This window comes from Gobio gobio (assembly GCF_949357685.1).
Source record: "Gobio gobio genome assembly, chromosome: 16".
NCBI classification, from domain to species: Eukaryota; Metazoa; Chordata; class Actinopteri; order Cypriniformes; family Gobionidae; genus Gobio; species Gobio gobio.
Genome location: NC_137109.1, coordinates 204,274 through 231,590, shown reverse-complemented (window position 1 = coordinate 231,590; position 27,317 = coordinate 204,274). Strand labels below are relative to the sequence as shown.

At 40.4% G+C, this 27,317-nt stretch overlaps 1 protein-coding gene across 1 annotated transcript; it reads right to left on the bottom strand.

Annotated features, from left to right (window-relative positions):
* Window positions 1-309: 309 nt before the first annotated feature.
* On the bottom strand, window positions 310-26,767 carry cysltr1 (cysteinyl leukotriene receptor 1). The gene is made up of 2 exons (XM_079839918.1): window positions 26,625-26,767; window positions 310-4,211 (listed from the first exon to the last, which is right to left on the bottom strand). Exon 2 carries the CDS (start codon window positions 4,195-4,197, stop codon window positions 3,148-3,150), a length of 1,050 nt encoding a protein of 349 aa, XP_079696044.1. The 5' UTR covers window positions 4,198-4,211; window positions 26,625-26,767; the 3' UTR covers window positions 310-3,147.
* Between the last annotated feature and the right edge of the window lie 550 nt (window positions 26,768-27,317).

Below are 27,317 nucleotides of genomic sequence, written 5' to 3'. Positions count from 1 at the left end.
CCTCAACAATTATTAACACTCGCTCAAATGCTCCCACGTATTTTTTGCGGTCGCACAGATAAAATTTCGGGCACATCTGCGGCGAGCCGTGAGCACCACATCAGGTTCTAAGCAGGGAAGGCTTTGGGGAATTGACTGGCGCTCTTTTATATGTTAATGACAGTAAACACGGAGCTGCTCCGCGAACAGGCATAGAGTCTCTGGATCAGGCATCAGGTCCACTGGGTCAGCCTCTGTGGAGGGATGGCCAGGACGGAGGCTGCTCGTATATTCTGAGGCTGGCAAAGGAGCAGACGAGGACGATGGCGTAGACGCCCAAGTGCCGTTTATTTACATTTGAGATGATCCAAAAACATGAAACATGAACTAAACCCGAAACATAAACTTGTGCCATTGGCACATGGAACAGCCAAACACACTTCAATACACGACCAACATGGCTTAAATACAGGACAATGGGTAATCACATGACAAAATCAGCCAATGACAATACAGAACTACTGAACAAGAAAACAGGACCATGACCCATTGGCACACCTGTCAACATTTGGGTAATGAAGTTTGTACGATGTGTCGATTGTGTGATGCGTTTCATACAAGATCTAGCAACTGGACAACCTTCGAATAATATATTGCTGTGATTATTCATATAACGAAGAGGGGGGCAGGAGATGGGTGTGAAACACGGGAGACTCCCAGTGTTGACAGGTATGACCATTAGGTGTGTCTGACGTGAGACAGGGCTGACTCCACATCACTGAGACGATCACATCAACTTTAAACCATCTGTGGTAAAGTACAGAAACAATGCGGGAAGTGTCCGACTCTCACCGATCGCTAACATCACGAGATCGCATGACCTGAGCCAAACACCAAAATAAACACACATGTACTCAACTTGTTCATCTTTGTACTTCAGATTAACTGTGGATGAACTGGAATATACCGCATCTGTACTGTCTACATGACCTTATATTACAGATCTATAATTTTACTTCAGTTATCCTTCAGAATATGATGCTTCACCCAGAATTAATGTTAACATTCGGCAAATGAATTACCAATCACACAGATATCAAACATCACATGCTCTTGTGTGGGGGATCAGGGGCCCGGGGGGTTGGGGTTTGGACAGAGTATGCCAGGCATAAGGGCCCTGGATGCCAGCGGCCCCTAATCACCACTCTGGATGTTTTGTGTGTGTGATTTCTTCTTACATACACAAACACTAATGATATTGTAGCAAAAAGAGAACACGACGGATGGAAAGAAGCACCTGTCAGGAGCACATAAGCCAAACAAAACATAAATAAAAAGTAGGGATGTTAAAAGGATGGAAAAAAGTTTCCCTTACGAATTGGGTCTTTACAAATCAGAGTATGCTAAACAAAGTATTAGAGATGACAATGTGAGTTTTTATTTTTATTTTAGAACATTAATATTTAGAACGTTTTATTTCTTGCGACGCACATGCAGCGAAACAGACAGATACGCATCGCGATAATTTAGTTTTTCCCTTTTTAGTCAAAATATTCCCAAACTTGTTTACTATATCATGAATTGTATGATATAATCCGACTGTCAAATATGTGTAAGTGAATGTGTTTCGTCGTTTAAACGCCTTTATAATGAACATGTTGATATGACGCGATGAATTCAGAGGAATTCACTTTTTCCTGAAATACATAAAAGTGGCCTATGAACTGGGAGAAGAATAGAGTAATCTTTATTGTTTCATACTGAATGTGTATCTGATATGAATAAGACACTTCATCAAATTAGCCTTTAATTGAGAGGATTATTGCATCTTCCAAAGGCATCTTGTGGAATTAGAATTTAAAATCGATAAAGTTTTTTTTTTGGTATCACCACATTTTTTAAATGTCAGTATCGGTACTTGTGACATCCCTAATGTGAATAGTGAATAGATGTGATTATGAAATGCACGTTTGAATATCAGAGACGCACGGAACAGTAATCACACCGGTGTGATAGTACTCGTCAATGGGTTAACATCTCGTTTTAGGGGTGGAGGGGGGACATTTTGAAATGTTGAAATTACTTGAAACTATATAAATGTTAACAATTTCTTATTAAACTTCAAAAGAAAAAACACATTCATCTTCTGGAAGAAGGGGATACCCCCTTAAACTCTTCATGGCGCCCCTGATCACACTGTCTTACATGTGTCACCTTCAGGCCCAGTTATCTTGGGTTAACCGCCTAAAGTTAACAATGTTAGATGACTAGTTAGCTCAGGCCGACTGGGTCTCTGGAGGGGTGAATTCTGCTCCTTGCTCTTTTTCTGCACAGTTTTGATGTCATCTCAGCCTGATTTGTTCTAAGGTCCTACATTTATTTTCAAAATACATTATTAACAATAAAATGTACATTCATATTGAAATATCCTAAATATCCTAAAACGCTGTCACAAGCCCAGTTTCCACCGAAACTACCCGGAACAGTTTTTCCCAGGAACCTTTTCCCCAGATGCTGTGTGCTTTTCCATCGGTCTAAAGTGCTGTGAAGATTAGACTGGCAGGACTGCGCCCTTTCTAGTTCCCGCTGGATTTCGTCCTCCGCATGTAAGTCCTTCATTGTTGACTCGAATAGCAAACACCTCTTACTGCATGCACCACTAAAGGCTTTTAAAATGGTGGTTGAAATAAAATGCTGCGGGAACCAATCAGTGTGTTCAGTGGTCCTGAACTTTGAAAAAGTACTACCTCGTGAGCAGGGACTTTCTACATTTAACCCAGAGCTTCATTTTGCGGTCGAAAGCCCTTCGTTCCTGGGGAAAGTTCCTGCGGTGGAAACGTATATTTCACAATCAATACACACTGAATGCAGAGTGCACTCTGTTTATATATTAAGTGTTCTTTTAAATGGTTAAATAATGAATCCCAAAACACATTCAATGACCTCTTACTGGGGTTCAGTTATCAGTATTATGAAATGTTATATCCCATGTATATGTTTTACTGCAAATATATTCTTGAAATGCATATTAATCTAAGTCATGCACAGAGCAGTTTCAGTCTTAATACTGGAATGTAGTACATAGGAATCTCTAATTATCATTAATACTATACTGGACAATAAGCATATTGGAGAATATGTGGTTCTGCTTCTTCATTTTCAGTCCGTCTAGCCGAGTTTTTCCGAGCCGTTGCAGCACTGCAGCTCGCTCTCCTCCGCCGGCGGGGAGCTTCGGAGAGCGTGGCGGCCTCTGTGCGCCTGAGAGAAGTTTCCAGAAGCCCGGCGGAAGGTGGACAGGCGGTGGCGAAAGTTCTCTCCAGAGAAGAAGTAGAGCATCGGGTCAAAGCACGAGTTGGCAGCCGCCAGGCAGAGGGTGATGACCACAGACTTCTGCATGTAGATGACCTGATCGCAGGAGTGGCCAGCGGTGCGGGTCTTGAAGTGGAGGTGCAGCGTGCGCTGTATATGATAGGGCATGAAACTGACCAAGAAAGCCAGCATCACCACAACGATCATCCGAATGGCCTTGTTACGCGTGACCCGCTGCTTGTTCACACCGTTACTGTTCCTCAGCAGAGTGCGCAAGATGCCTGCGTAACACAGCAGGATAACCAGGAAGGGAATTATAAAACCCACCACCAGGGAAAAGTAATTCAGCACGACTAGCTTCTCCAGGCTGCCCGACGTGTCTGGTGGTTCGAAACACTTGGTTTTGTTTGTCTTTGGATCCGTATGCTGGCCAGAGAAGAGGAAGGGTGAGCTGGTGGTGCAAATGAAGACCCAAATGCCCACGCAAATGACCCACGACCTCCTCTCAGTGGCAAGCCTCAGGTTCTGCACAGGGAACACGATGGCCAGGAAGCGGGTGAAGCTCATGGCCATCATGAAGAAGACGCTGCAGTAGAGGTTGACGTACAGCGCGTAGGAGCTCAGGCGGCAGAGGAAGTCCCCCAGGTTCCAGTGGCCTTTGTTGATGTAGTAGAGCACCCTTAGGGGCAGAGTGCTGACACACAGCAGGTCCGACACGGCCAGGTTCAGCATGTAGATGTGGAAGGCCGAGGTCTGGCGGTAGGTGCGCAGCAGCACGTACAGCGCAAAGCCATTGCCCATCAGCCCAAAGACGGTGATGATGGAGTATGCGGTGGAATAGACTTGGTTACGGAATTCATCAATGGATGGACACGCGCTGATGTTAAACGTTGTGTTTGTTTCAGCCATTCTTGCACTGGTGTCTGAAATCAGAAAGAAAGAAAGTGTTCAAATATAAATATTACATTTAGATGAATCAACACTAAAGAGTTTTTCTACTGGCAGTGCTTTAAAAGTGCACAAAAATAACCTAGCATTTATTTACGTTGCTTTTGACTCACGTGTGCTTAATAAATAATGTTATGACACTAACAACTCCTAGCCTAATGTACATTTCAAATATTGTTGAAGACAAGTAAACGGTCAGTCAAGTCACCTTTATTTTATTAGTCAGTAATTAAATAAGATCAAATTATGAGCAATAACACAAATAAACAGTGTTGGGCAGTAGCGACTACTTTAACTACATGTTTCAGTCGCCAGTTATTTTTAAAACAGTAGCTTTTCCAGTGGCTAACTACTTTATCCAGCAAGTAGTGGTGTAGCGCGACCAAAAGCTACCCTCTGTTTTGGGTTCTGACGAGAACGAGCCTGTAATGAGCGATGCGGTGTGACGCTCGGCTCAATAATCCGCTCCATGCCAGAGCTCCACTCAATCGCTCACCGGTCAAACAACGCTCGCTCAAACCCCGCTCAGACATGACATTTATCTGTACTGTAGCCTACTATACTTGTTTTAGCCATTACACAATGTATTTTTGTTTCATATTTATGTTGAAATGTTAAAATAACATTATAATATTTAATATTTAAATTGATTATGAAAAGTGCAAAGATGCGCAATATGGAGTGGGTCAGACATGATTTTGACCACTTCATTGAGTTTTGTTTTGTAGAAAGCCTTTCTTTAAAGTGAATTTCGTTTTGTATGAATTGTATCTTAATTTTAATCAATGTTTAATCAGCCAATTGCCTGAATTTAAGAAGCAAATAGGCTATAGCAGACAATAATCTTGACATGGAGGCGCCGGCGCGATCACTTGCATTGCACATGAACTGGAGCGCGTCTCATTAATGAACCGAAACTCAGTGTATAGGCTACTTGCCTCAGACATGAGAAATATGTGTATAGAAAGCTTTAAATAAATAGGCAAGCAAAGCGCACTGTTCACGCGAGCAGCGTCTCAGAGCGGTTCTGTTCAGATGCTGCGCTCCATCACTGCATGTGCTGTGAGTTTAACCTGCGTTTGACTAATCCTGACTCCTGAGGACTTCATTTAAGTTGCATACATTTTGTTCTTGCACTGAATATGTAGCCATTTTGCACTTTGACAGCCAGTTTGAGATATAGGCTATATTTGAGTATTGTGTGTATCGGATAGTTTACAAAATCAAATGATTCAGAACATTTTTGAAATGACTAGGAAAAAGTGTCCCAATAAACCTGAAGTCACCTACTCTTTGAAATCATAATTGCACTCCATTATGTAGCTTAAAACCCCAAATATTATAACATTCTTCATTACCAATTATTATTGTAACAATGTCATTGTAAAAAATATATTTTCAATATAGCTAGCTACTTTTTGATAGTAACGTGCAATTTTCAGAAGGGTAGCTTGAATGTAACTTAACTACACTCTAAAAAATGCTGGGTTAAAAACAACCCAAGTTGGGTTGAAAATGGACAAACCCAGCAATTGGGTTGTTTTAACCCAGTAAATGGGTTGTTATAACCCAGCGGTTGGGTTAAATGTTTGCTTAAAACAACCCAGTTGCTGGGTTTGTCCATTTTCAACCCAACTTGGGTTGTTTTTAACCCAGCATTTTTTAGAGTGTACTTTAACTTACGAGTAGCTTGCCCAACACTGCAAAAAAATACGACAGAACAAACATACAAATGAAATAAACATTGTTTGTTTGTGTTGGTCAGAACAACCCCAAATACAGAAAACCTGGGACATCTTGTAAAATACAATAAAATCAAGAATCTCTTTAACCTTTATTTAACCCTTATGTACTGTTGCAATCAATTTGACCCGTTTTGATTTTTGAGATGTTGGAAATATCAGTTAACCTATGCTGTTTACACCTGGTCATGTGTTTTCTCTGATGGGATCGCAATCCGATCGTTAATAGACCAGGTGTAAATGCCGTCCAAAACACATTTAAATCCGATCGCTCAACCCACTTCCAGATGAAACTGGACAGGTGTAAATGCATCTGTTTGTTGATAACCACATACCGGTATGTATATTTCACTCCTCCCAGCAATGTTAAAAATAAACACATGAGAGACTATATGTCATGTAATAGCCAGATATGACAGCGCTACAGCAGCACGCATCGCCGCAGACGGGTATCTCTTCATCAAGCCAAAACACAAACTGAAGCCTCAGACGCTCAATCCTCTCCACTGAAAGTAAATGCGGGGGCATAGTACCCCCCAACAGAACATGTGACAGTGAATATTGACCAATACAAGTCAAACGTACATCATGTGAAAATCCCCCAACAAGCAGGAGCAAAGGAGATGGTCTCTGATGAGCAAACAGTCTTATAATCTAGAGTAATTTGATCAATGTCCTCGACATAACTCTGTATTCACCTTATATTTCAGCACAGATGTAAGCTGCTTTCTGTGAGTGTGTGAACACTTCCATTCGCTGCTGTAAGTAAACAACAGAAAGAATAACAACATCCTGTGTGTTTATGACTATGATAATAAACCGAAAGATGTGATAAGAATCAACAGTTTGCAGTTCTTGTTCAGCTGAAATAAATGGAAGTGGATGAGAAAGGAAGCCTTGACACAAGCAGGTTACACAGGCCTGCTGTTACGCTCAGAGTAAGATGTGTAATACATTGTGTCATACATTTGGAGCAATGCATGATGGGGCATGACTGAAATCAGCCTGCACACATGAAAACATCACCCCTGGAAAAACAATATGGTGACATGGCTGCAGAGGACATAGTGTTTTAGATAGATATTATTATTGGTTTCTGTCCAGTTTTATGTAATAATGTATTTTCTCCATTGTAAGGCCCTGATTCCAGCTGAATGGGCTGAACTTGAGCCCTACAGTATTTCTGAATCAGGACTCTATATATCATCAGGTGTCCTTTTTAAGTGTCCAAACTGTCCTTTAAGGAAGGACATGCAAATTTACCTTAAAAAAAAGTTTGTGGAAAATACAGTTGTGAGATTCACCCTCAAACTTAAATTAGAACTTGGTAAAACCTTTATTTCAAATATTTTCAGGCCTCTAAATCTAAGTATAGCCTAACTTTGCTAGTCACTTTCATTCAATGTGAGCTTCTCTTAGACTGTTCCTGTGCATCTCTGAGCAATCCTGAGCTTCAGACCTGTCTGCTTTCAAAAGAGACGTTCAAGCTCAAACCGTGTATAAACCACACGGTGTTAGAGACAGCGCGCACAACGGGTCCACGTAAAGTTTTATAGTATATTTATATAGATTTCATCAGGCTCTGAAAATTCTTCAAAAACAACACAAAGATTGGCCTTCTCAGCTGCCATAGTTGCGTCATCAGAACAGGGTGTTCAACGCACCGCCGTTTCCGTTTAAAGCTCGTTTGGTTGGGGCTGAACGCAGCCCAGAATATCATCCGGACCAATCACGGCCCAGGGAGGAATTTCTATTCAAATATATTAAATGAGGCCTGCCACACGTAAGCTGTGTCCCAATTCAGCCAATAGCCAACAACACATCGTGTGGGTCAAAATTATCAATTTTTCTGTTGTGCCAAAAATCATCAGAATATTAAGATCATGTTCATGAAGATATTTAGTAAATGTCCTATCGTAAATATATCAAACATGTATTATTAGTAGTAATATGCATTGCTTAGGACTTCATTCGGACAACCTTAAAGGAGATTTTCTCAATATTTAAATTTTTTTGCACCCTCACTCTAAAAAATTGCTGGGTTAAAACAACCCAACAATCCCCAGAAACTGGGTTGTTTTAAGTAAACATTTAACCCAACCGCTGGGTTAAAACAACCCAATTGCTGGATGTGTCCATTTTCAACCCAACTTTTAGAAAAACAAATTTAAGTAGATGTATCTCTGCCAAATATTGTCCTATCAAACCACACATCAATGGAAATCTAACATATTCATCTTTCAGATGATGTATCCTCTCAACCCTAACCCTAACATCTCAATTTCCAAAAATGGACCCTTATGACTGGTTTTGTGGCTCACAAGTCGATATGTAAAAAGCCCAAATGCTGATGTTCATCTATAATCTCTTGGCAGGTTTAAAGACAAAGAGAAAACAAACTTACTGAATTTAGCACACCAACACAAAACTTCCACTGCAGGAACTCGACAGGGACCACACAATGACCAGTTACATGTTTTAATGGGAGTTATTTTGCACTATTAGCTTTTTATTTTTTATCCAGTGGCAGAAACGAGCTTCCACATCCGTCAGCGAGGGGATGAATTAAAGACGGATATTAAAAAACCAGGGCAACCCATAAATGAACACAGGAAACGATGCGAAACTAAACACAAAGTCCAACTCAAACACAGCCCAACCGTGACGGTCACACAGCCGGATGGACTGATGCCAGGAAATACTGCCTTCTTCTGCGCAATTTGCATATTTCAATGATATTGTACTTTACTATATGAAACTTCTCAACATAATTGAACATAGGGAAAAATAATTGATTTATTATTGGTTAATTTGCACTTTAAACAATGTTTTAGACCAGGGCAGTTTGACTGTGACCTCACAATGACTCAAAGCATATTGTTCTATCTCATGGTCATTGCAATTTAGAGTCTGCATTCACATTTCACACATAAACCAAATTAATAAAGCATAGTATATTATTAAGTATTTGCATCCATTCCAAATTCTGAAAGAATGATTTCACTTAAATAACAATATTTTCAGATTACTAGAATCAGCATAAATCTGTTAATTGTGGAAAACTGTAACGAAAGTCCACTGGAAGGCAAGTTGCTGAACCCAAGTGCAGATTTATTATAACTTAAATCTTAACATAAATCAAAACAAAGACTTGGTAAAGACCTGACCTGACCTGACCTGACCTGACCTGACCTGACCTGACCTGACCTGACCTGACCTGACCACAAACTCATTTAATTACACATTCAATAACAGACAATGACACATGGCAAACATGAGGGCTTAAATACACACAGACTAATGACAAGACAAGTGACACCTGTGAACAGTGATTACACAATGAACTAATGACAGAACACGACACTAGATCACATGAGGGCATGGGAATCACATGACAAGACCAGGAAGTGATTGACAAGACAAAACATGATTGTGAACATGACAAACTGAAAACATGAAACATGAACCAACACCAAAATACCCTGTGACAAAAAACAAGCGTGTGGATTTTGTTTAAATATGGCTAATAACTGTGGACCAAGCTATATTTAATGCATGTCTCATAAATAAACATTTGGATTTAGTGATGATAAATATATAAACCTGATGATTGTGTATTTAAATTCATTTGTTTAGTACTACACAACGAGTCTACACAGATATGCATCACATTAAGTTTATGTTGTGCCTGTGTCCAAATAGACATAATATGTGATTAAAACACATCTTTAGTATTACTGTACAGACGCGTTTATAGAGGGCAGATGTTGATTAATGTGTTGCCTGTAGTTTGGCCAAACGAGATGAGGTTAAACTACTAATAACCATTAATCAATAAACAAAAACACACAATTATTGATCCACAATGTTTCCATCACGCACGGACAATTACGAACTAAAACCATTATAAAGTTACCCAGGCTGGTCATTAGATGAATGATTGTCTCGCTGGAAAGAGCTTCCTTTATATTCCAGGATGTAGGAATCTATACCATCTGTAGTTTAATATATCTGTGGACTCTTACAGCTATTTATATATATATATATATATACAGCCCAGTAACTGTGTTTTGGTAAGCCTGTGAAAAAAGAGCCGCTCAGATTTCGCTCCCCTGGTGACGTAGGAAAGGGCTCTATTATAATATTACCGCCCCTTAATCTGCACATTTCCACCCACGGTGCCGCCATTTTGTTTTTTGCAAGCGACAATGGTGTACCAGTTCTAGCGCCATGGCAACAGAAGATTAGATGCTTCATCTGTTTAAACATTATAACTGCTCTGTTTAATAATAAACTCCCGGCATCTGAGCCACTGAGGAGGCTGTGCATTCATGCCGTTTCTGAAGGGAATGTGCTCAAGATTGAGCTAAACTCATTAATGTGTGTGTGAATCTGTACACTGGACTGCAGACGAGGTCAGTAAACACAGGATTCGCACAAAAGTTGCTTCTCAAAGATGGATCAAATCCAACTCTATATGATCCAGCGTCATATCCAGAACATGTCAGTACTGCACTTGCAAAACCTGAATGTGCTAATGTGGCTAACGCTAACATTGTCTCTTACTGTATTCACAGAGACCAGAGCTTGTTATTTTTCACCTGAAAAAATGCTCACAATTCAGAAGCACACTTTTATTACTTCTTAAAAATAAAAGTAATGTCAGCGCTGATCTCTGTGAATACAGAGGCCATGGGAACTTTAGTCCTAACCAGCTCATTCACAAAGGCCATTTGCATACATTCACAAAATATAACGTGTTCTGAAAATGAGATTGGTCAAATATGGGATGATTTTGGACTCCAAATGATTAATAAATGTGACCCGTTACGGCAACCAGGGACACAAGTCGGCAGCACAAGTTTCGAGCAAAATGAGAATGAAGCGTTTTTTTTTCAAAATTGGTGATTTTTGCTTTTTTGCCGAATCTGTTAGTTGAGATCATGAAGAAGCCTCTCCATGTTTGAGATAGCAGTTTTGGTATGTTTAAAACCATACACTTTGAGGTTGAAATCGCCTTGTTTTTAGGAGATTCTAGCATGCAGCAGAGGCGTGTTTCTCTTTTGTTATTGTCCCGCCCTCTAAGGGAAGCGTGGCTCAGTGTTGCCAAGTCCGCTGTTTTTCATGTCCGCAGGTTGAAGCGACCCTAATTATGTGATATTTAGCCCCGGGAATGTGAATTTTGTGATTTTTACCGGAGAAGCCCCCCTGAAACGCGATTGGGCTTGTTTTGGGCTATTTTTGAGTAGCAATTGTGCGGGTTTTGTTGTGAAAACCTGGCAACCCTGGTGGCTGATACACGAGCAGCGAGCAACGAGCAGCTGATACGAAGTGCAAACCTCCCAGATAACACAATGTCTGAAACAGTAAAGAACCAACACGATCATCTTTCCCTTGTGCAGAAAGAGAGGGCTGAGTACAATGACATTACTGAAAATAAACATACATACAGGTCCTTGAAAGTGCTTGAATTTATTTTGTGCAAGAATTTTTCTGGAAGAAATTCCATATTATTCTCTCCGGTCCGATAATGTGTTATTTCGCCAACACTTCGTGGACTATGCTTGATTTACGTTTGTTACTTGCATTTATGCATTACATTAAGTGTTTCCCGTGTGAGGTACTTTGTGTTGTACATTGCCATGATGTTCACGCGCACAAAACCACTACGGTACCTCAGCGTTTCACAGACACACCATGAAATATTGCAAAAATAGACTGGTTACATGAGCCTAAGCTCTTTTCAATAAAATCCATGCAAAAGTTAATATCAGATCATTTTAGAATACAGTATAGGATGTACCGAATATTCTTCAGTTTTATGCAAAACAGAAATATGACAAATAGAATATCAGACCTCTGTCATATGACCAAAAGTAAAGTCCTTGAAAGGTTCTTGAATTTGAAGTTAATCAAGCTGTAGGAACGCTGTATTAACAACTATCCAAACTGTTTTAGACCTAAAAGAGCCTTTGTAGGCCTATGTTACCCTTAAATGTCAGAGAAAAGAACAGAATCAGAGATTTTTTTTTTCTTATAGAAAATTGTACTTTGCATATTATACTATAAAAACACATAATTATAGTTGATTTTAGTTTATCATAGTTGATCATGACGGTTATCACAGAATCCTGTTAAAAAGTCCCAATGCTACACAATGAAATCAATTCACCAAGTTTTATGTAGAAAACCAACAAATAACAAATAAAAAGGTTTTATAAAAAGATCAAACTCACATATTTCAGCCTCTAATTCATTTTTAGTCAAAAAAAGATAAATTACTGACATTTACAATGCACATTAGCCTTTATTATTAATAGTATGCGGTCCGATTGTAACCATGCAGCTTTACAGGGGGCGTGGCTTTACAGGGGGTGTGGCTTGTCTAAATGAGATGTAAATGAGCCCTATTGTCACTCCCAGCAGGTGAGAACAAAATCTTTAGAGGCAAATTCTCCCTGTTAAGCTTTTTGGAGTGCCTACTTTCAAATGGCCACAACTTCTCCAAATATTATCAGATTTCCATGTGTTACACATCACTGGAAAGCTTGGAGACTACACTTTCAGAATCTGTAAATAACTCAAAATGCTCCAGAACCGACTTGTGTCCCTACCTTCCGTGACTGGTCACATATGCACAAACACTTATCCATGAACTTGATCAGACATGTTGCAGACATGTTTTACTGTCCACAAACAAATGCCTTTTAACTTGTGTGTGCAAAATACAGAATTAAATGAATGTGCAGCGATTTGTACAAATAGCACACAGTTGTGAATACAAAACTTCGATTGTGTATTAATGTAAGTCCGAATGTGTGCGTGTAACGAGTGAGATGTGCATTTGTGGGTCCGGTGACGCGTGTGCATTCATTGACTCGTTTGTGAGTCGATCCTGTTTGATTCATGTGGATTTTGAGATTTTCATTTTGCCGGTTTGGCCTTGCACGATCCACACACACACACACACACACACACACACACACACACACACACACACACACACACACACACACACACACACACACACACACACACACACACACACACACACACACACACACACACACACACACACACACAACACACACACAGCTGTCTAAGAAAACCTGCTGCCACTAGATGGCAGTATTCTGCCAAAACAGACAACGGCACCGTGAGTGTTATTCTGCTTATATTTTAATTAATAATTTGTTACTTTTTTCTAGGCACTCAAAGCGCTTTATATAGAAGGGGCGAATCTCCTCAACCACCACCAATGAGCCGCACCACCTAATGATGCGACAGCAGCCATATTGCCCACCACACACCAGCTGATGGTGGAGAGGAGAGAGAGTGATGAAGCCAATCATATATATTTATTGGGAGGCCATGATGGACAGGGGGCCAATGGGCAAATTTGGCCGGAATGCCGGGGTTACACCCCTAATCTTTATCGACGGACATCCTGGGATTTTTAATGACCACAGAGAGTCAGGACCTCGGTTTAACGTCTCATCCGAAGGATGGTGCTTGTTACAGTATAGTGTCCTCATCACTACACTGAGGCATTAGGACCCACACAGACCACAGGGTGAGCACCCCCTGCTGGCCTCACACACACCTCTACCAGCAGAAGCCTAGTGTTCCCAGTTGGTCTCCCATCCAGGTACTGAACAGCCTTATACGCTTTATGTGTCCTCGTTATAAAGACGAGGAAAACAGTAGGCTAATGTTAAAAAGGTGTTAATAATGCATAGGCTACTTTGTATAGGCAAGCAGATTAAATCAGGTTATGAACACAACATTGTTCATCACAAAAAAAATTCTCCCATAGAAAACCATTATAAAATGCTTAATATAAAGCGCATGTTCATTGAAGTATAGCCTACTTTTAATACAGTTGGTGTTTATCCACAGTCCAGCTGTTGTTGTCATTTATCCAAACCAGTGAGCTGTAAAGGCTCTGCCCTATTCTGAAAAGGGGGCGGGGAGCCACAGCTCATTTGCATTTAAAGAGACACACACCAAACCAGTGTATTTTTCACCAGATAACGCATCAGAAGAGTCACTGCGAAGTCGTGAACGCGGATGGACAACAGACACTTTACTATAGAGTGTTTTTGTTATTTTTGGACCAAAATGTATTTTCGATGCTTCAAACAGGGGCGTAAATCGCGGGGGGGGGGGGGGGACAGGACCCCCCCAATCTGAGGGCAGTCCCCCCCTAAAAACCATGCTGAATATTGTAAATAATATAACAATATATACTTAAAATAAATGTGTACATAGTAAAACAATACAAACGCAAAAAAAAAATTTGTTTTAAGTTTAGAAACATTTTGAGTCCTCCCCCCCCTCCCCCCTTGCCCCACAGTGGTTTGATCCACCGCTCACCTCAACTAACAACTGATAGATTAGATTAGATTAGATTAGATTAGATTAGATTCAACTTTATTGTCATTACACAAGTACAAGTACAAGGCAACGAAATGCAGTTTAGGTCTAACCAGAAGTGCAATAGCAACAAGTGCAGGATATACAACATTTGCATAAGTGGAGGACATGGATATGTACTGAATATATATAAATATATCTATAAATAGAGAGATGGTTATTACTATAAACAGAATTTACAGGTGAATATGTACAGTGAATAATATACAGATGGTTATTACTATAAACAGAATTTACAGGTGGATATGTACTATGAATATAATATAATATACAGATGGCTATTACTATAAACAGAATTTTACAGATAGAGGTATACAATGATATGTTAGGCTAAAATGAGTAATATGGTAGTGGATTAAGGTGGTGCAATAAATTATGGACAGAAGCTATCCGAAAAAAAGTGTAAAAGTGCAGTGGAAAGTGATTGCATATTACAGTTAGAAGTACGGTGCAAAATACAGATGTAAACAGTTGGTACTGTAAATAACAGTCGGCAGTGCAAATGAGCATAATCCAGTTACGGTGTGGTAGTGCAAAATGCATAAGTAAACAGTTGTTACTGTAATAAACAGTCGGTAGTGCAAATAACAAAGTGAAGGCGGATGTGAGGTAGGAGAGTTATCAGTATATGAGGGAAGTGGATCAACGGGGGTTTGAGTTCAGTAAAGAGACAGCTCTGGGGAAAAAACTGTTCTTTAGTCTGCTGGTCCTGGTCCGGTGGATCCTGAAACGCCTGCCGGAGGGCAGGAGAGAAAACAGTCTGTGGGCTGGGTGAGAGGAGTCCTTGAGGATGCTGCGAGCTCGATGCAGACAGCGTTTCCTCTGGATGTGCTCGATGGCAGGCAGTGGAGTCCCTGTGATGCGCTGGGCAGTTTTCACCACCCGCTGCAGTGCCTTGCGCTCCGCAACAGAGCAGCTCCCATACCACACTGCGACACAGTTGGTAAGGATGCTTTCTATTGCGCAGCGATAGAAGTTCACCAGGATAGCCGAGGAGAGCTGATTCTTCCTCAGTGTCCTCAGGAAGAAGAGGCGCTGGTGAGCCTTCTTGACCAAGCTGGAGGTGTTGGTCGTCCACGACATGTCCGCCGAGATGTGGATCCCCAGGAACTTGAAACTGGAGACACGTTCAACAGCCATTCCATTGATGTGGATGGTGTCGTGTGTGCCTCTTGACTCCTTCCTGAAGTCCACGATGAGCTCCTTCGTTTTGGTGGTGTTGAGGAGCAGGTTATTTTCGGTGCACCATGTGGCCAGGTGCTGGATCTCCTCCCTATAGGCAGTCTCATCGTTGTTGCTGATGAGACCAATCACCGTTGTGTTGTCCGCAAACTTGACGATGGAATTAGATCCATACACAGGCTTGCAGTCGGAGGTGAAGAGGGAGTAGAGAAACGGGCTTAGCACACAGCCCTGTGGTACACCAGTGTTAAGAGTGATGGATGTGGAGCAGGTGAATCCTGAACGAACATTCTGGGGTCTGTCAGTTAGGAAGTCCAAAATCCAGTTACACATTGAAGTGTTGATGCCCAGGTCTCCAAGTTTGGCTATTAACCTGGTTGGGATGCTGAGCTGAAGTCAACAAACAGCATGCGTGCGTAAGTGTTTTTATTGTCCAGGTGAGTGAGCACAGAGTGCAGTGCCATGGAAACGGCATCCTCTGTGCACCTATTGCTGCGGTAGGCAAACTGGTGTGAGTCCAATGTGGATGGTAGAGAGTCTTTTAGGTGTTCCAGGACCAGCCGCTCAAAGCACTTCATGACGATGGGTGTGAGTGCTACAGGGCGGTAGTCATTAGGGCACCTCGGGTTAGAGTGTTTTGGCACTGGCACAATGGAAGTGCGTTTAAAGCATGAAGGTACAGCTGCTTGGGCAAGAGACAGGTTGAAAATGTCTGTAAAAACCTCAGCGAGCTGCTCCGCACATGCCCTGAGAACACGACCAGGGATGTTGTCTGGTCCAGCAGCCTTGTGCGCGCTGATCCGGCTCAGTGACTTGCAGACATCTGTGGTGGAGAGTGTGATTGGTGGGTCAGCTGAGGGTTTGAGCTTGGTGGCAGTTTCTCTGTTGTCTCTTTCAAAGCGAGCATAAAAGTGATTTAGCTCGTTCAGGAAGTTGACATCAGTGGCTGCGGGGGTGGAGTGGGGGGTTTGTAGTCACTGATGGCCTGAATGCCCTGCCACATGCGTCAAGGGTCAGAGTTGGAAAAGTGACCCTCTATCTTTAGCTTGTAGCAGTGCTTGGCCTTTTTGATGCCCCTCTTCAGGTTTGCCCTGGACGTACTGTAGGCTTGTGCATCTCCTGATCTGAAGGCAGTATTGCGTGACTTCAGCAGGAGTCGCACTTCCCTGTATATCCATGGCTTCTGATTTGGGTATGTGGTGATCTGTTTCTGGGTTGTAACACTGTCAATGGTGGTATTGATATGATCCAATACAGAGGAGGTGTAGAAGTCAATGTCCGTGTGAGCGCCACTGGTGGCTTGAGAAGCAAACACACTCCAGTCTGTGTGTAGAAACCTTTCCTGGAGTGTGGAATCAACCCCTGCAGGCCACACCTTGATGGTCTTCACTGATGGCTTCACACGGTTGATGAGGGGTGCATATTTGGGGATGAGGAACAAAGAAAGGTGATCTGACTGTCCCAGGTGGGGGAGGGGTGTCGCAACGTAAGCGCCAGCCATGTTTGTGTAAACATGTTTGTGTAAACATGGTCTAAGGTTTTGTTTCCTCTGGTGTGGCAGGAAACATGCTGGTGAAACTTGGGTAGCACTGACTTTAAATTTGAATGATTAAAGTCACCTGCAACAATAAAAGCAGCTTCCGGGTGATCAGTCTGTTGTTTACTGATGGCTGCATGAAGTTCTTTCATAGCAAGCTTGGCATCAGCATCCGGGGGAATATAGGCTGCAGTTATAATGGTGGAAGTGAACTCCCACGGTAGATAAAACGGTCTACATTTAACCATGAGAAACTCGAGGTTAGCTGAACAATGACTCCCAACAATAGCAGAGTTTGTGCACCAGGCTTTGTTAATGTAAATGCACAATCCACCACCTCTGGTCTTACCGGAGCCATCTAATGTTCTATCCACCCGGAGCGTGTGGCATCCCGCTAGCTCAATAGCGGTGTTCGGTATTCCGCCGTTTAGCCAGGTTTCCGTGAAGATTAGGACGTTACAGTTCAAAAGTTTCTTGCTGTGTGTGATGCTGAGTCGAATCTCCTCCATTTTGTTCACTAGCGACCGTACATTGGCAAGGAAAATACTGGGTAAAGAGAGCCGATGTGGGGTTAGCCTTAGCTTTAGCCTTAGCTTAGCTCTCAGTCCTCCGCGTATACCCCGCCTTTGTTTACGATCTCGGCGCCGCCTGCGAGCACTTCCGCCCGGCCGGGTAGAGTGCATAGCCTCGGGTGTCCTAGCGATCTCAGGAAGGAGTCGAAAATTGTCCATAAAACTGTCGGAAATTCGCAAACCAATATCCAAAATCTCACCACGGGTGTACGATGTTAAGGCACAACTATTCTGAACGAACAGACCCGAGATGAGCAGGAAAAATACCGCAAAATTGCAGAATCTGGAGAGACCCAGAGCCTCGCAAACTACTCGCGCCGCCATCTTGGGTGAACAACATCACTTGCCCACCGCGGCACGGCCCCGGGCCACCGTCGTTTTAATTTTTATAGTAATAAAATCATTTAGTTCAGTTAGAGAACAGACACAACAATTAAAAACTGAACGTGTCTGCTCAATACAGCACGAGCCGAACGGGCAAACAGCTGACAGACAAGATGATCGCGGAAGATTTGGTTTCAAAGCGAAATGTAAAAGTGCCTATTTAAGGGAGTGTGTCATTGTAGTTTTGTTGCTGTGTTTTTCATTACGAATAATAGGCTAATGAACCCAAAATTCAAGCAACCCGCCCCCAAATTCTAAAAATTGCCGCTAATTCTAAACCGAAAGTATATGCGCACACCCGCTCCGCCAGGTCTGTGTTGGGTTTTGCTCAATATGAAAATAAGTGGCAGATCAGAGGGCTTGCTGCAGTTGAATATCTAAATATCTAAATATCATAGTATAAAATACTATGTGGAGGACGCAAGATAATTTTATAATTATAATATGACTGCGTGGTGAACCTTAATCGTATTTAAACAACTATCACTTGTGTTGTTGGTCAGATAAAATGACAGAGAAAAGAAAAACGGACATTAGATAATTTTTCAGTACACCAAAAAGCCAAATAAGTACGAAATGTTTTTTTTTTGTTTTTGTTTTTTTTTGGTACACATATCCTTACAAGTACGATTTTGGCTGTATTATTTGTGTCCCCTTCAAAAATTGCTCTTGAGAAATTTCATGTTTATTGTCCCCCCCAACTATTAGATGAAATTTACGCCCCTGGCTTCAAACAATTCTAACTAACCCACTGATGTCACATGGACTACTCTGATGATGCAGCCCACACTTCCTCCACTATTCTTCTCAGAAGGCGAAGAGATCTCTACCCAGTGGCCATCTCCACCTCTCAGATCCCCCAACTTGACAAATCCAGCCTTTACAAAACAGCTCTCCACAGATTTAGAGGACAAAATATTTGTTTGTATTAATGGGTAGTGGAACAACGGTTCTCCCATTATCCAGTTCTCAGGTTTAAAATGTTTCTATGTATATCAAATGTCTTTGTCCAAGCTATTATCATTGATTTATAAAAAGGGGTTAAGTCCTTCAAATCCACAGTAGAAAAAGCTGTTTATTTTACAATAGACCCGATGTTTTCCGTAGAAGAGCACAAGCAACATTTATCCACCCAGCATTCTCTTCATACAACAGTCTCTGTGCTGCTTGTAGTCGAAAAGCATTTATGCGGCTTGGTACATCCATTAGGCTTTGCCCTCCTTCATGCACTGGTAGATAAAGTGCAGGCCCAGACCAGAAGAAATCCACCAATTTCCTCTGAATATCCTTAATACTGTCCTCTGGTGGCTCAAGTACATTCAGTCTGTGCCAGAACATAGAGGCTGTCAGGTTGTTTGTAATTAAGACTCTATATCGTCACCTTCCTAAAATAATTGCCTAAGTCATTTTTCCAGGTTTCTCAGAAAACACAAAAAACTGAACCAATAATTGAATATATGATATTTATTGATAATGTCACTCAAAAAGTTCATGTCAGAAGATGACTATTGACATACTAATAACAATGTATGTCAATAATGTAACATAACAGGAATAAATGACTTGGGCAGATTTTTGAACATGCCTTTGTGACTTAGGCAATTTTAAATGTTCAACCTCCCGAAACTACTAGTGTCGCGGAGCGGGAGTGTTACGGATACGTGGTGTTGCCATAGACAATAAATTAATTAATTTGGTAAATAAATATAAACAACATTTATTTATACATCATACAACTATTTACAACACTAAAGAGGTTGGCTTTGCTTGAGTTGTTTCTCCGGATTTTGTTGCTTTTAGGAAAAAAAACCCCTAATTTTTGCCTGTTTAGGTTCATCAACTTCTCCATTGCATTTTTACATTTTTACCACTAAAGTTACTACACGCAAATCCGTGTTGTTGTTTTTTTTTTGGGGGGGGGGGGGGGGGGGGGGGTATATTTCAGGGCTCAATGCTAAGGATTTTTTTCAGGGGTTCACATTTTTACTTGCCCTGCCAGAATTTTCACTGGCCCCACCACAAAAAAACTGATAAGTAAAATAAAATAGACCTAGTATTGTTTTTGAGCCATGTAAGCTTCATAAATAAGGTTATGACTCTAAAAACTAATATCCTAACTCATATAATTTTTTTATTGTTAAAGACAGTCAGTAATAAAATAAGAACAAATAATCAAATTACGAGCAAAAGCACAAATAAAGTTAATTTCATGTAGGTCTTAACTAGATTTTCAGGTACAAAAATAGTAATCAAATGTAAAATATCACTGCATAGTCTCCATAAAATTATATGTCACTGCATATAAATATAGATTAACTATATATGGGGCTGCCCCCCCCCCCCCCCAAACAATGGTAGGGGAAACACTGTATTGGCTCTTTTGGCAACTGCACCCTCTGTGGCAGTTTTTCCCACACAGTCCCCCGAAAAGGAAAGCTTGAAATGGTAACAAAGTATTTACTTGAGTATTTATTTGGAATATTTTTACTCAAAATGAAAATTGTGTCATCATTTACTCACCCTCAAATTGTTTCAAACCTGTATGAATATCTTTCTTCTGCTGAACACAAAGAAAGATATTTTGAAGAATGTCGGTAACCAGACAGTTGATGGTACCCAATGACTTTCATAGTATTTTTTTTTCCTACTAAGGAAGTCAATGGGACCCATCAACTGTCTGGTTACCGACATTCTTCAAAATATCTTTCTTTGTGTTCAAAGCTTGAGGGTGAGTAAATGACACAATTTTCATTTAAGGTGAACTATTCCTTTAAGAGTAGATTTAAATATGGGTACTATTACTTTAAGTACATTTATAATGAAAAAACTGTACTTTTACGTTGGGCAACATTCCTCTCGCTACTTTATTTTAACACAATAAGTTGTTAAATGCATAGTTTATTCCAAGCGTGCTGTATCTTTATTGTCTGGGCATGAGCGATGCTCAATTCGTAAATTAATCACTCTTTTGAGTCGATTCTGTTCAAATACTTTTTTTCTGGGCACAAGCAATGTTCAATTGACAAATGAATCACTCTTTTGTGTCGATTCTGTTCAAATTCAAATAAGTTGGCAGAACTGTCTAAAGGCGGGCATACTGTGTGATGTCTGTGCGATTTCAGCCCGCAAATCAGTTTGAATGATTTGTTTGGTTTCCTGCGCGCACTGAATCTGAAGCGGTTTCACACTCTGTCTCGTAACAGGAAGATTTAAAGGTCCTGTTCTTCGTGATCCCATTTTTCAAACTTTAGTGAGTGTGTAATGTTGCTGTTAGAGCATAAATAATACCTGTAAAATTATAAAGCTCAAAGTTCAGTGCCAAGCGAGATATTTTATTTAACAGAAGTTCCCTTTCAAAGCCTACAGCGAATGGCCGGTCTGGACTACATCCCTGTACTTCCTGCTTTAATGACGTCAGTAGAACAGTTTATTGACTAACCTCCGCCCACAAGAACACGCGAAAAAGGGGGCGTGGTCTTGTTGCTCCCGCGTGGAGAAGAGGAAGTGTTGCGTTTGTATAGTGTTTGTCACCATGTCGTCGAGACCCTTTTATTTTCATCCCGGAGTCAAATCACCTTTGTTTGGCTTTCCCAGGGACGCTGTACTTAGAGATCATTGAGCGCATACATCCCCGTTATGGTAAGAGGCGTGACCTTTCCGGTAACGTGCGCTAAGCTGCTGTCGAATCACAACACGGGAACCGCTGGCACAATCAGAACTCGTTACGTGTTTCTGAAGGAGGGACTTCATAGAACAGGGAAATCTTTCAAGCCGTTTTGAGGACAGTGAAAACAGCGGTGTACAGATCAGTAAATTGTGTGAAAAATACTGTGTTTTTTTACACGTGAAACATGAACACATGTTATATTGCACACTGTAAACACAATCAAAGCTTCAAAAAAACACGAAAAACGGGACCTTTAAGAACTTCAAGCGTCGGGTGAAGGGGCGGTGGACCTACAGTACAGTCAAGTGAAAGCAAATCTGCAAATTAATTATTTTGTTTGCCAGCGATGAAGATCTTTATTAGTTGAACATCTTCGTATGCTGTCTGTGAATGAATTATTCCACAGGACGATACATTCGATTTCATTTCATTCAGGTAATACATTTTACAACCAAAAAGATTACATCATTTCTCGATGTTCGGTAGCCTATTCAAATCTTTCTTAATTAGATCATGTAATGTGGAAAAAAGACAAAAAGATGAAATATTGTTTTAAAAGAGTTAACTAAAAGCCTAATGCTAGCTTTATTGACTTAGCTATTTTTCTTGACAAAAATGCTGACTAAAAAGACAAAAAACTATGCCATATTTATAGTCTAGCCTATAGTATAGTAAACCTCATCAGTTACCAATAGGGGGTGAGCCCTGAATCATGGAAATAACTTCAGAGGTTGAGTAGGTTTTTGGTCTTCTTGATGCACCTGCCATCTTGAAAAGCTTGAAAAGCAAATTACCTTTTGACTTAGGCAAAATAAAACGGCCTAAGTCACACACTTGACATAGGCCATTATACTACAGGGATATAATTGTATGATCTGTTCAACTGAGGATGTGGAGGATTTTACCAGAGGTGGCCAGCATCATGAGGAGATGACTTAAGCAAAAAAATCATTTTTGTCAAAAAATGACTTAGGCAATTATTTTAGGAAGGTGACGATATGATAGTCCGGGTTATAGCCAATTCCATTTAGACAACTTGGCAACAACCTTCTCCAGCTAACTTTAATGCCTCCCCTTCCCCATTTCAGTCCTTCAGGAAGTTTAGGTGGTCCCTTATCAAGCCAAGAACCCACAACAAACCCTTCACACTTTGCCCAGTTAACCTTGGCTGAAGAAGATTTTTCATACAAGTCTAAATTTTTACAAAGTATCTGAATATAATTTTGACCAGTAATACAAATATTTACATCGTCTGCATACGCAGATACAGAATACCTTAACCCTGAATTATCACCTGGTATCATTAAACCTTTTAACTCTTTTCTTAGTTTACACAGTAAGGGTTCAATGGCTAAACTATAAAGTTGTCCTGATAGAGGACATCCCTGCCGGATTCCTCTTTTAACAGGGATTGGACAACTCAAGCCACCTCCTATCTATAACTGAAGCATCTTCATACAGTATTTTTATCCACAAAATAATATTCTCCCCAAATCCAAAAGATTTCAACACAGTAAACAGGTAATCATGACCTACCCGGTCAAAAGCTTTCTCTTGTACAATAGATAAAAACCCCACATCAAGAATGTTTCTAACATCCCTCGCAAGAAACAAATTGTCCATTATTGTACGCCCAGGAATGCAATACGTCTTTTCTCTTTCCTCCACAATATGCAAAAAATGTTTTAGTCTGTTGGCTAAACACTTGGACAGTATTTTATTAAACACATTAAAGACACTGGGCGCCAATTCTTCAACAACCCTAGGTCTCCATTTTTTGGCAGCAGTGATAACACAGCTCTCTGACAGCTTTGTGGTAGACAACCTCTTTTAAAACATTCACAAAGTACATCATACACATCATCTCCTAAAACAACCGCTGGTAACCCATCAACTCCAGGTGACTTTCCTGTAGAAAGCTGTTGCACAGCCTGTGAAAGTTCATCAAAGGAAATCATCATGTCCAATGTCTTTTGCTCCTCAGGCCTTAATTTAAGAAGTTCCTTTAAGAACTGGTCCATAGATGCAACAGTCCATATTGCCAAATAGTTCTTTATAAAAATCAATGCCCAACCTTCTCATCTCTATTGAGTCTGAAGTAATTGTTCCATTGTCTCTTTTAAGATGAAGCATACATTTCTTTTGTGCTTCTTTCCATTCAAGGCCAAATAATAAGCAGTTGGAGCATCCATTTCTTTAATTGACGATATTCTAGCTCGAACTAGTGCACCTTTCACTCTTTGTTCCAACAATGACTTCAACTCCATTTTTTAAAAAATAATATTCATTGACCCACAATCCTCAACATCAATCATTCTTTTTTCCATTTAATTAATCTTCACATTTCTCTTCACTGTAGCAGTAGCATTATAAGAAACAACTTTAATCTGTGCTTTTAACACTTAACACTGTAAAGCTGATTTGAAACAATCTGCATTGTTAAAAGCGCTATATAAATAAAGTTGACTTGACTTGACTTTTCCAACCTCCCACCATTGAGTCAGATTTTCACAATTATTTTTCCTCTGTCTCCAGATATCCCAAAAACTACAAAACTTCTCAAAGAAATCCTTGTCCTGTAATAATTTTACATTAAAATGCCAATAAAATGAAGGTCTTGAAGTTTTTACAATATTATAATGTAAAGTCACCATTTGATGATCTGAAACACCATTTGGTAAGTATTAATAACTTCAGATTTACTTATATACAACCTATCCAATCTTGCTCCTGTCACAACAGAATCGAGCATCTTAATCCAGGTATTCTGCTTCATCAACTTATTTCTACTTCTCCACACATCCACTAAATTAAAATGCTTTGTGATATTGAGTAGTAACTTACTAGATTTTAAGTGAGGCTCTTCCCCATTCCTATCCAATAAAACATATGGTGTGCAATTCCAATCGCCTCCTATTACAACACAGGTATTTCCATCATCATTTTGTTTTATTGCATCATTTAACTTTTGAAATGTTTATTTCACGATGCAATCCTATATTCGGAGTGTACACATTTCAGAATTTCAGCTATAACCAATAAAACTCTAGCTTTTTCTATCTCTATTGTTTTCGAAAATAGAAAAGTCCATAAACATTCCCTCTCACCGTGACACCTCTCCCACAAACCGGAAGGAAGAGAGAGAGAGGAGAGAGAGAGAGAGAGAGAGAGAGAGAGAGAGAGAGAGAGAGAGAGAGAGACAGAGAGACAGACAGACAGAGAGAGAGACAGACAGACAAACAGAGACAGAGAGACAGACAAACAGAGAGAGAGACAGACAAACAGAGAGAGAGAGAGAGAGCGAGAGAGAGTGCGAGAGAGAGAGACAGACATACAGAGAGAGAGAGACAGACAGACAAACAGAGACAGAGAGACAGACAAACAGAGAGAGAGACAGACAAACAGAGAGAGAGAGAGAGAGCGAGAGAGAGTGCGAGAGAGAGAGACAGACACACAGAGAGAGAGAGACAGACAGACAAACAGAGACAGAGAGACAGAAAAACAGAGACAGAGAGAGAGAGACAGAGAGACAGAGAGAGAGAGAGAGAAAGATACTATGTATGATATAAATGTGCCACAGGCAAAGTCCCACAGGTCTGAAAGAACGACTCATGGGTGGAGAATAAAGTACAAATAAAGGGTAGGGTTACAAATGAACACTGAACTTCAACACTGATAATGTCTTATGCGTTTCCCAGCTGTCATTGCATTATACATTTGCAGTTTTATAACATTTGAACCATTATTTTTGAATCTGATCTCTGCAGTGAGCAGAGCGAGCTCAGCCGGACGCTTTCTGACCGTCTGTGTAAATCCACTCGGGTTCAGAGTATTTATTTATTCCCACATTAATCTTACACACGTCTAGTACAATCGTGTGGTTTTGTTTCGTTAATACAGTGTGTACTTTTTTCTTGATTTACCCCGAAAGAATGGAAGTGAGATGTGACAACATGCCCCATAGGTGAGCATACGACAGCTTAAAGTGACACCTGACATCATCAAAAAATATACAAGACAAACTAAAATATTTGGACAAAAAAATACGATTATTAACTTTTTAAAATAAAATAATGGTATTTTTTACGTTTGACAACAAACACAGCTCAAAACATAGCTATACAGTATATAGTTCAAAACATCATAATATTTAATAACTTCTGAACATTGTCTTTATTTCATGGTTTCTCAGTAGAATTCATAAAGTTATGGAATATAATATCACAGTTGTAATAGGGGCTCAGTGTGACAACATGCCCCGCCTGACCCCGGCTCGGGTCTCTGCTGTCACATCAGCACTAAACTACTATAGATTTCATTTCAGTTCATATCGCTTTATTGGCATGACATACATATGTACATATTGCCAAATTTGTGCTTAATAAATAGTTATCAAACTATTTATTAAGATTATAAGATTAAACTAACATCAGGTTTTATCAGGTTTTTTTAAACTCATTTTAAATAAACACAAAAAACAGAGATGAGAAATCTCTAGATTTTTAACTATTAAGTAAGAAATTCACTTTTGCTATGGTCAAATAAATGTTCAAATTTTGACGCTTTTGTTTGTGTAAATAATGCAGATATGGCGAAGAGTAACTACAGTAAGTTTGTCTTTTCTGTGTGTAAAGTGTTAACCCGTGTGTGTGTGTGAACTAACCCCGCGTTATTAAAGCCCATCATTCATAAACATCGACATATATTACACCCAGTTTAATTCAGCCGTCATTAAAACACCAGGCTCTGTGATTATAATAAAACCAGCTTCATATCAACTCTGCAATCGCGCATTCAGATTGAATGATAATGATAATGTTATTGACCGCTAAGAAGAGAAGAAGAGTAAAGAAAGCGTCCATGTCTACCCGTTATGTGTCGGTGTCCGGTCGCGCTGTCCGTCACGCTCGAGTGAAACGCGTCCGTCCCGTGCTTCACACACACACACACACACACACACACACACACACTGACTGGAGCTTCAGATGATCGCCTCCCTTCTGCCGAGCTTACCGCCTCGAGACACTGTAGTTTCCGGGTAATGTTTAACTGAACATGTGAACAGCCGGAGAGTCAGACTAACCCTGAGCTGGCGTTCTCCTTCAGGAACCCGAACCCGAACCCGTCCCGCTGTCCCGCACCGCCTCAAAGTGGAACTGTGTTGTAAAGTGTTTCCCATCTGACTGCATGTAGTTTCTGAAAGCTTTTATTCAAGAAAGGTCTAGGCGTCTTTTCCAAACGGCCATTTGGAGACTCCAAACGGACACCAGGTAACCCAATGACATAAGAAGGAAACACTACATACTACATACATGTATATCAATTCAGAACTGCTCTGCCCATCAAAGCACACAAGAAAAACATATTTCAGCACCCTAATCCAATGGGGTGAGAAAAATAATCATGTTTCTGATCGAAATCTTGTTTCTCGTTTCTGTCCCAATTAGAAATATGATTATTTTTCTCACCACATTGGCAGATAATGTTGCTTGTTTTGAGCAAAAACTCCCTTCATTGTGATTTCTTTCCCCAGAAAACAAGAAAAAATATCTTGTCATTTT

Coding starts and splice junctions, on each gene's coding strand:
- cysltr1 (XM_079839918.1), bottom strand. CDS start 4,197: ATGGCTGAAACAAACACAACGTTTAACATCAGCGCGTGTCCATCCATT.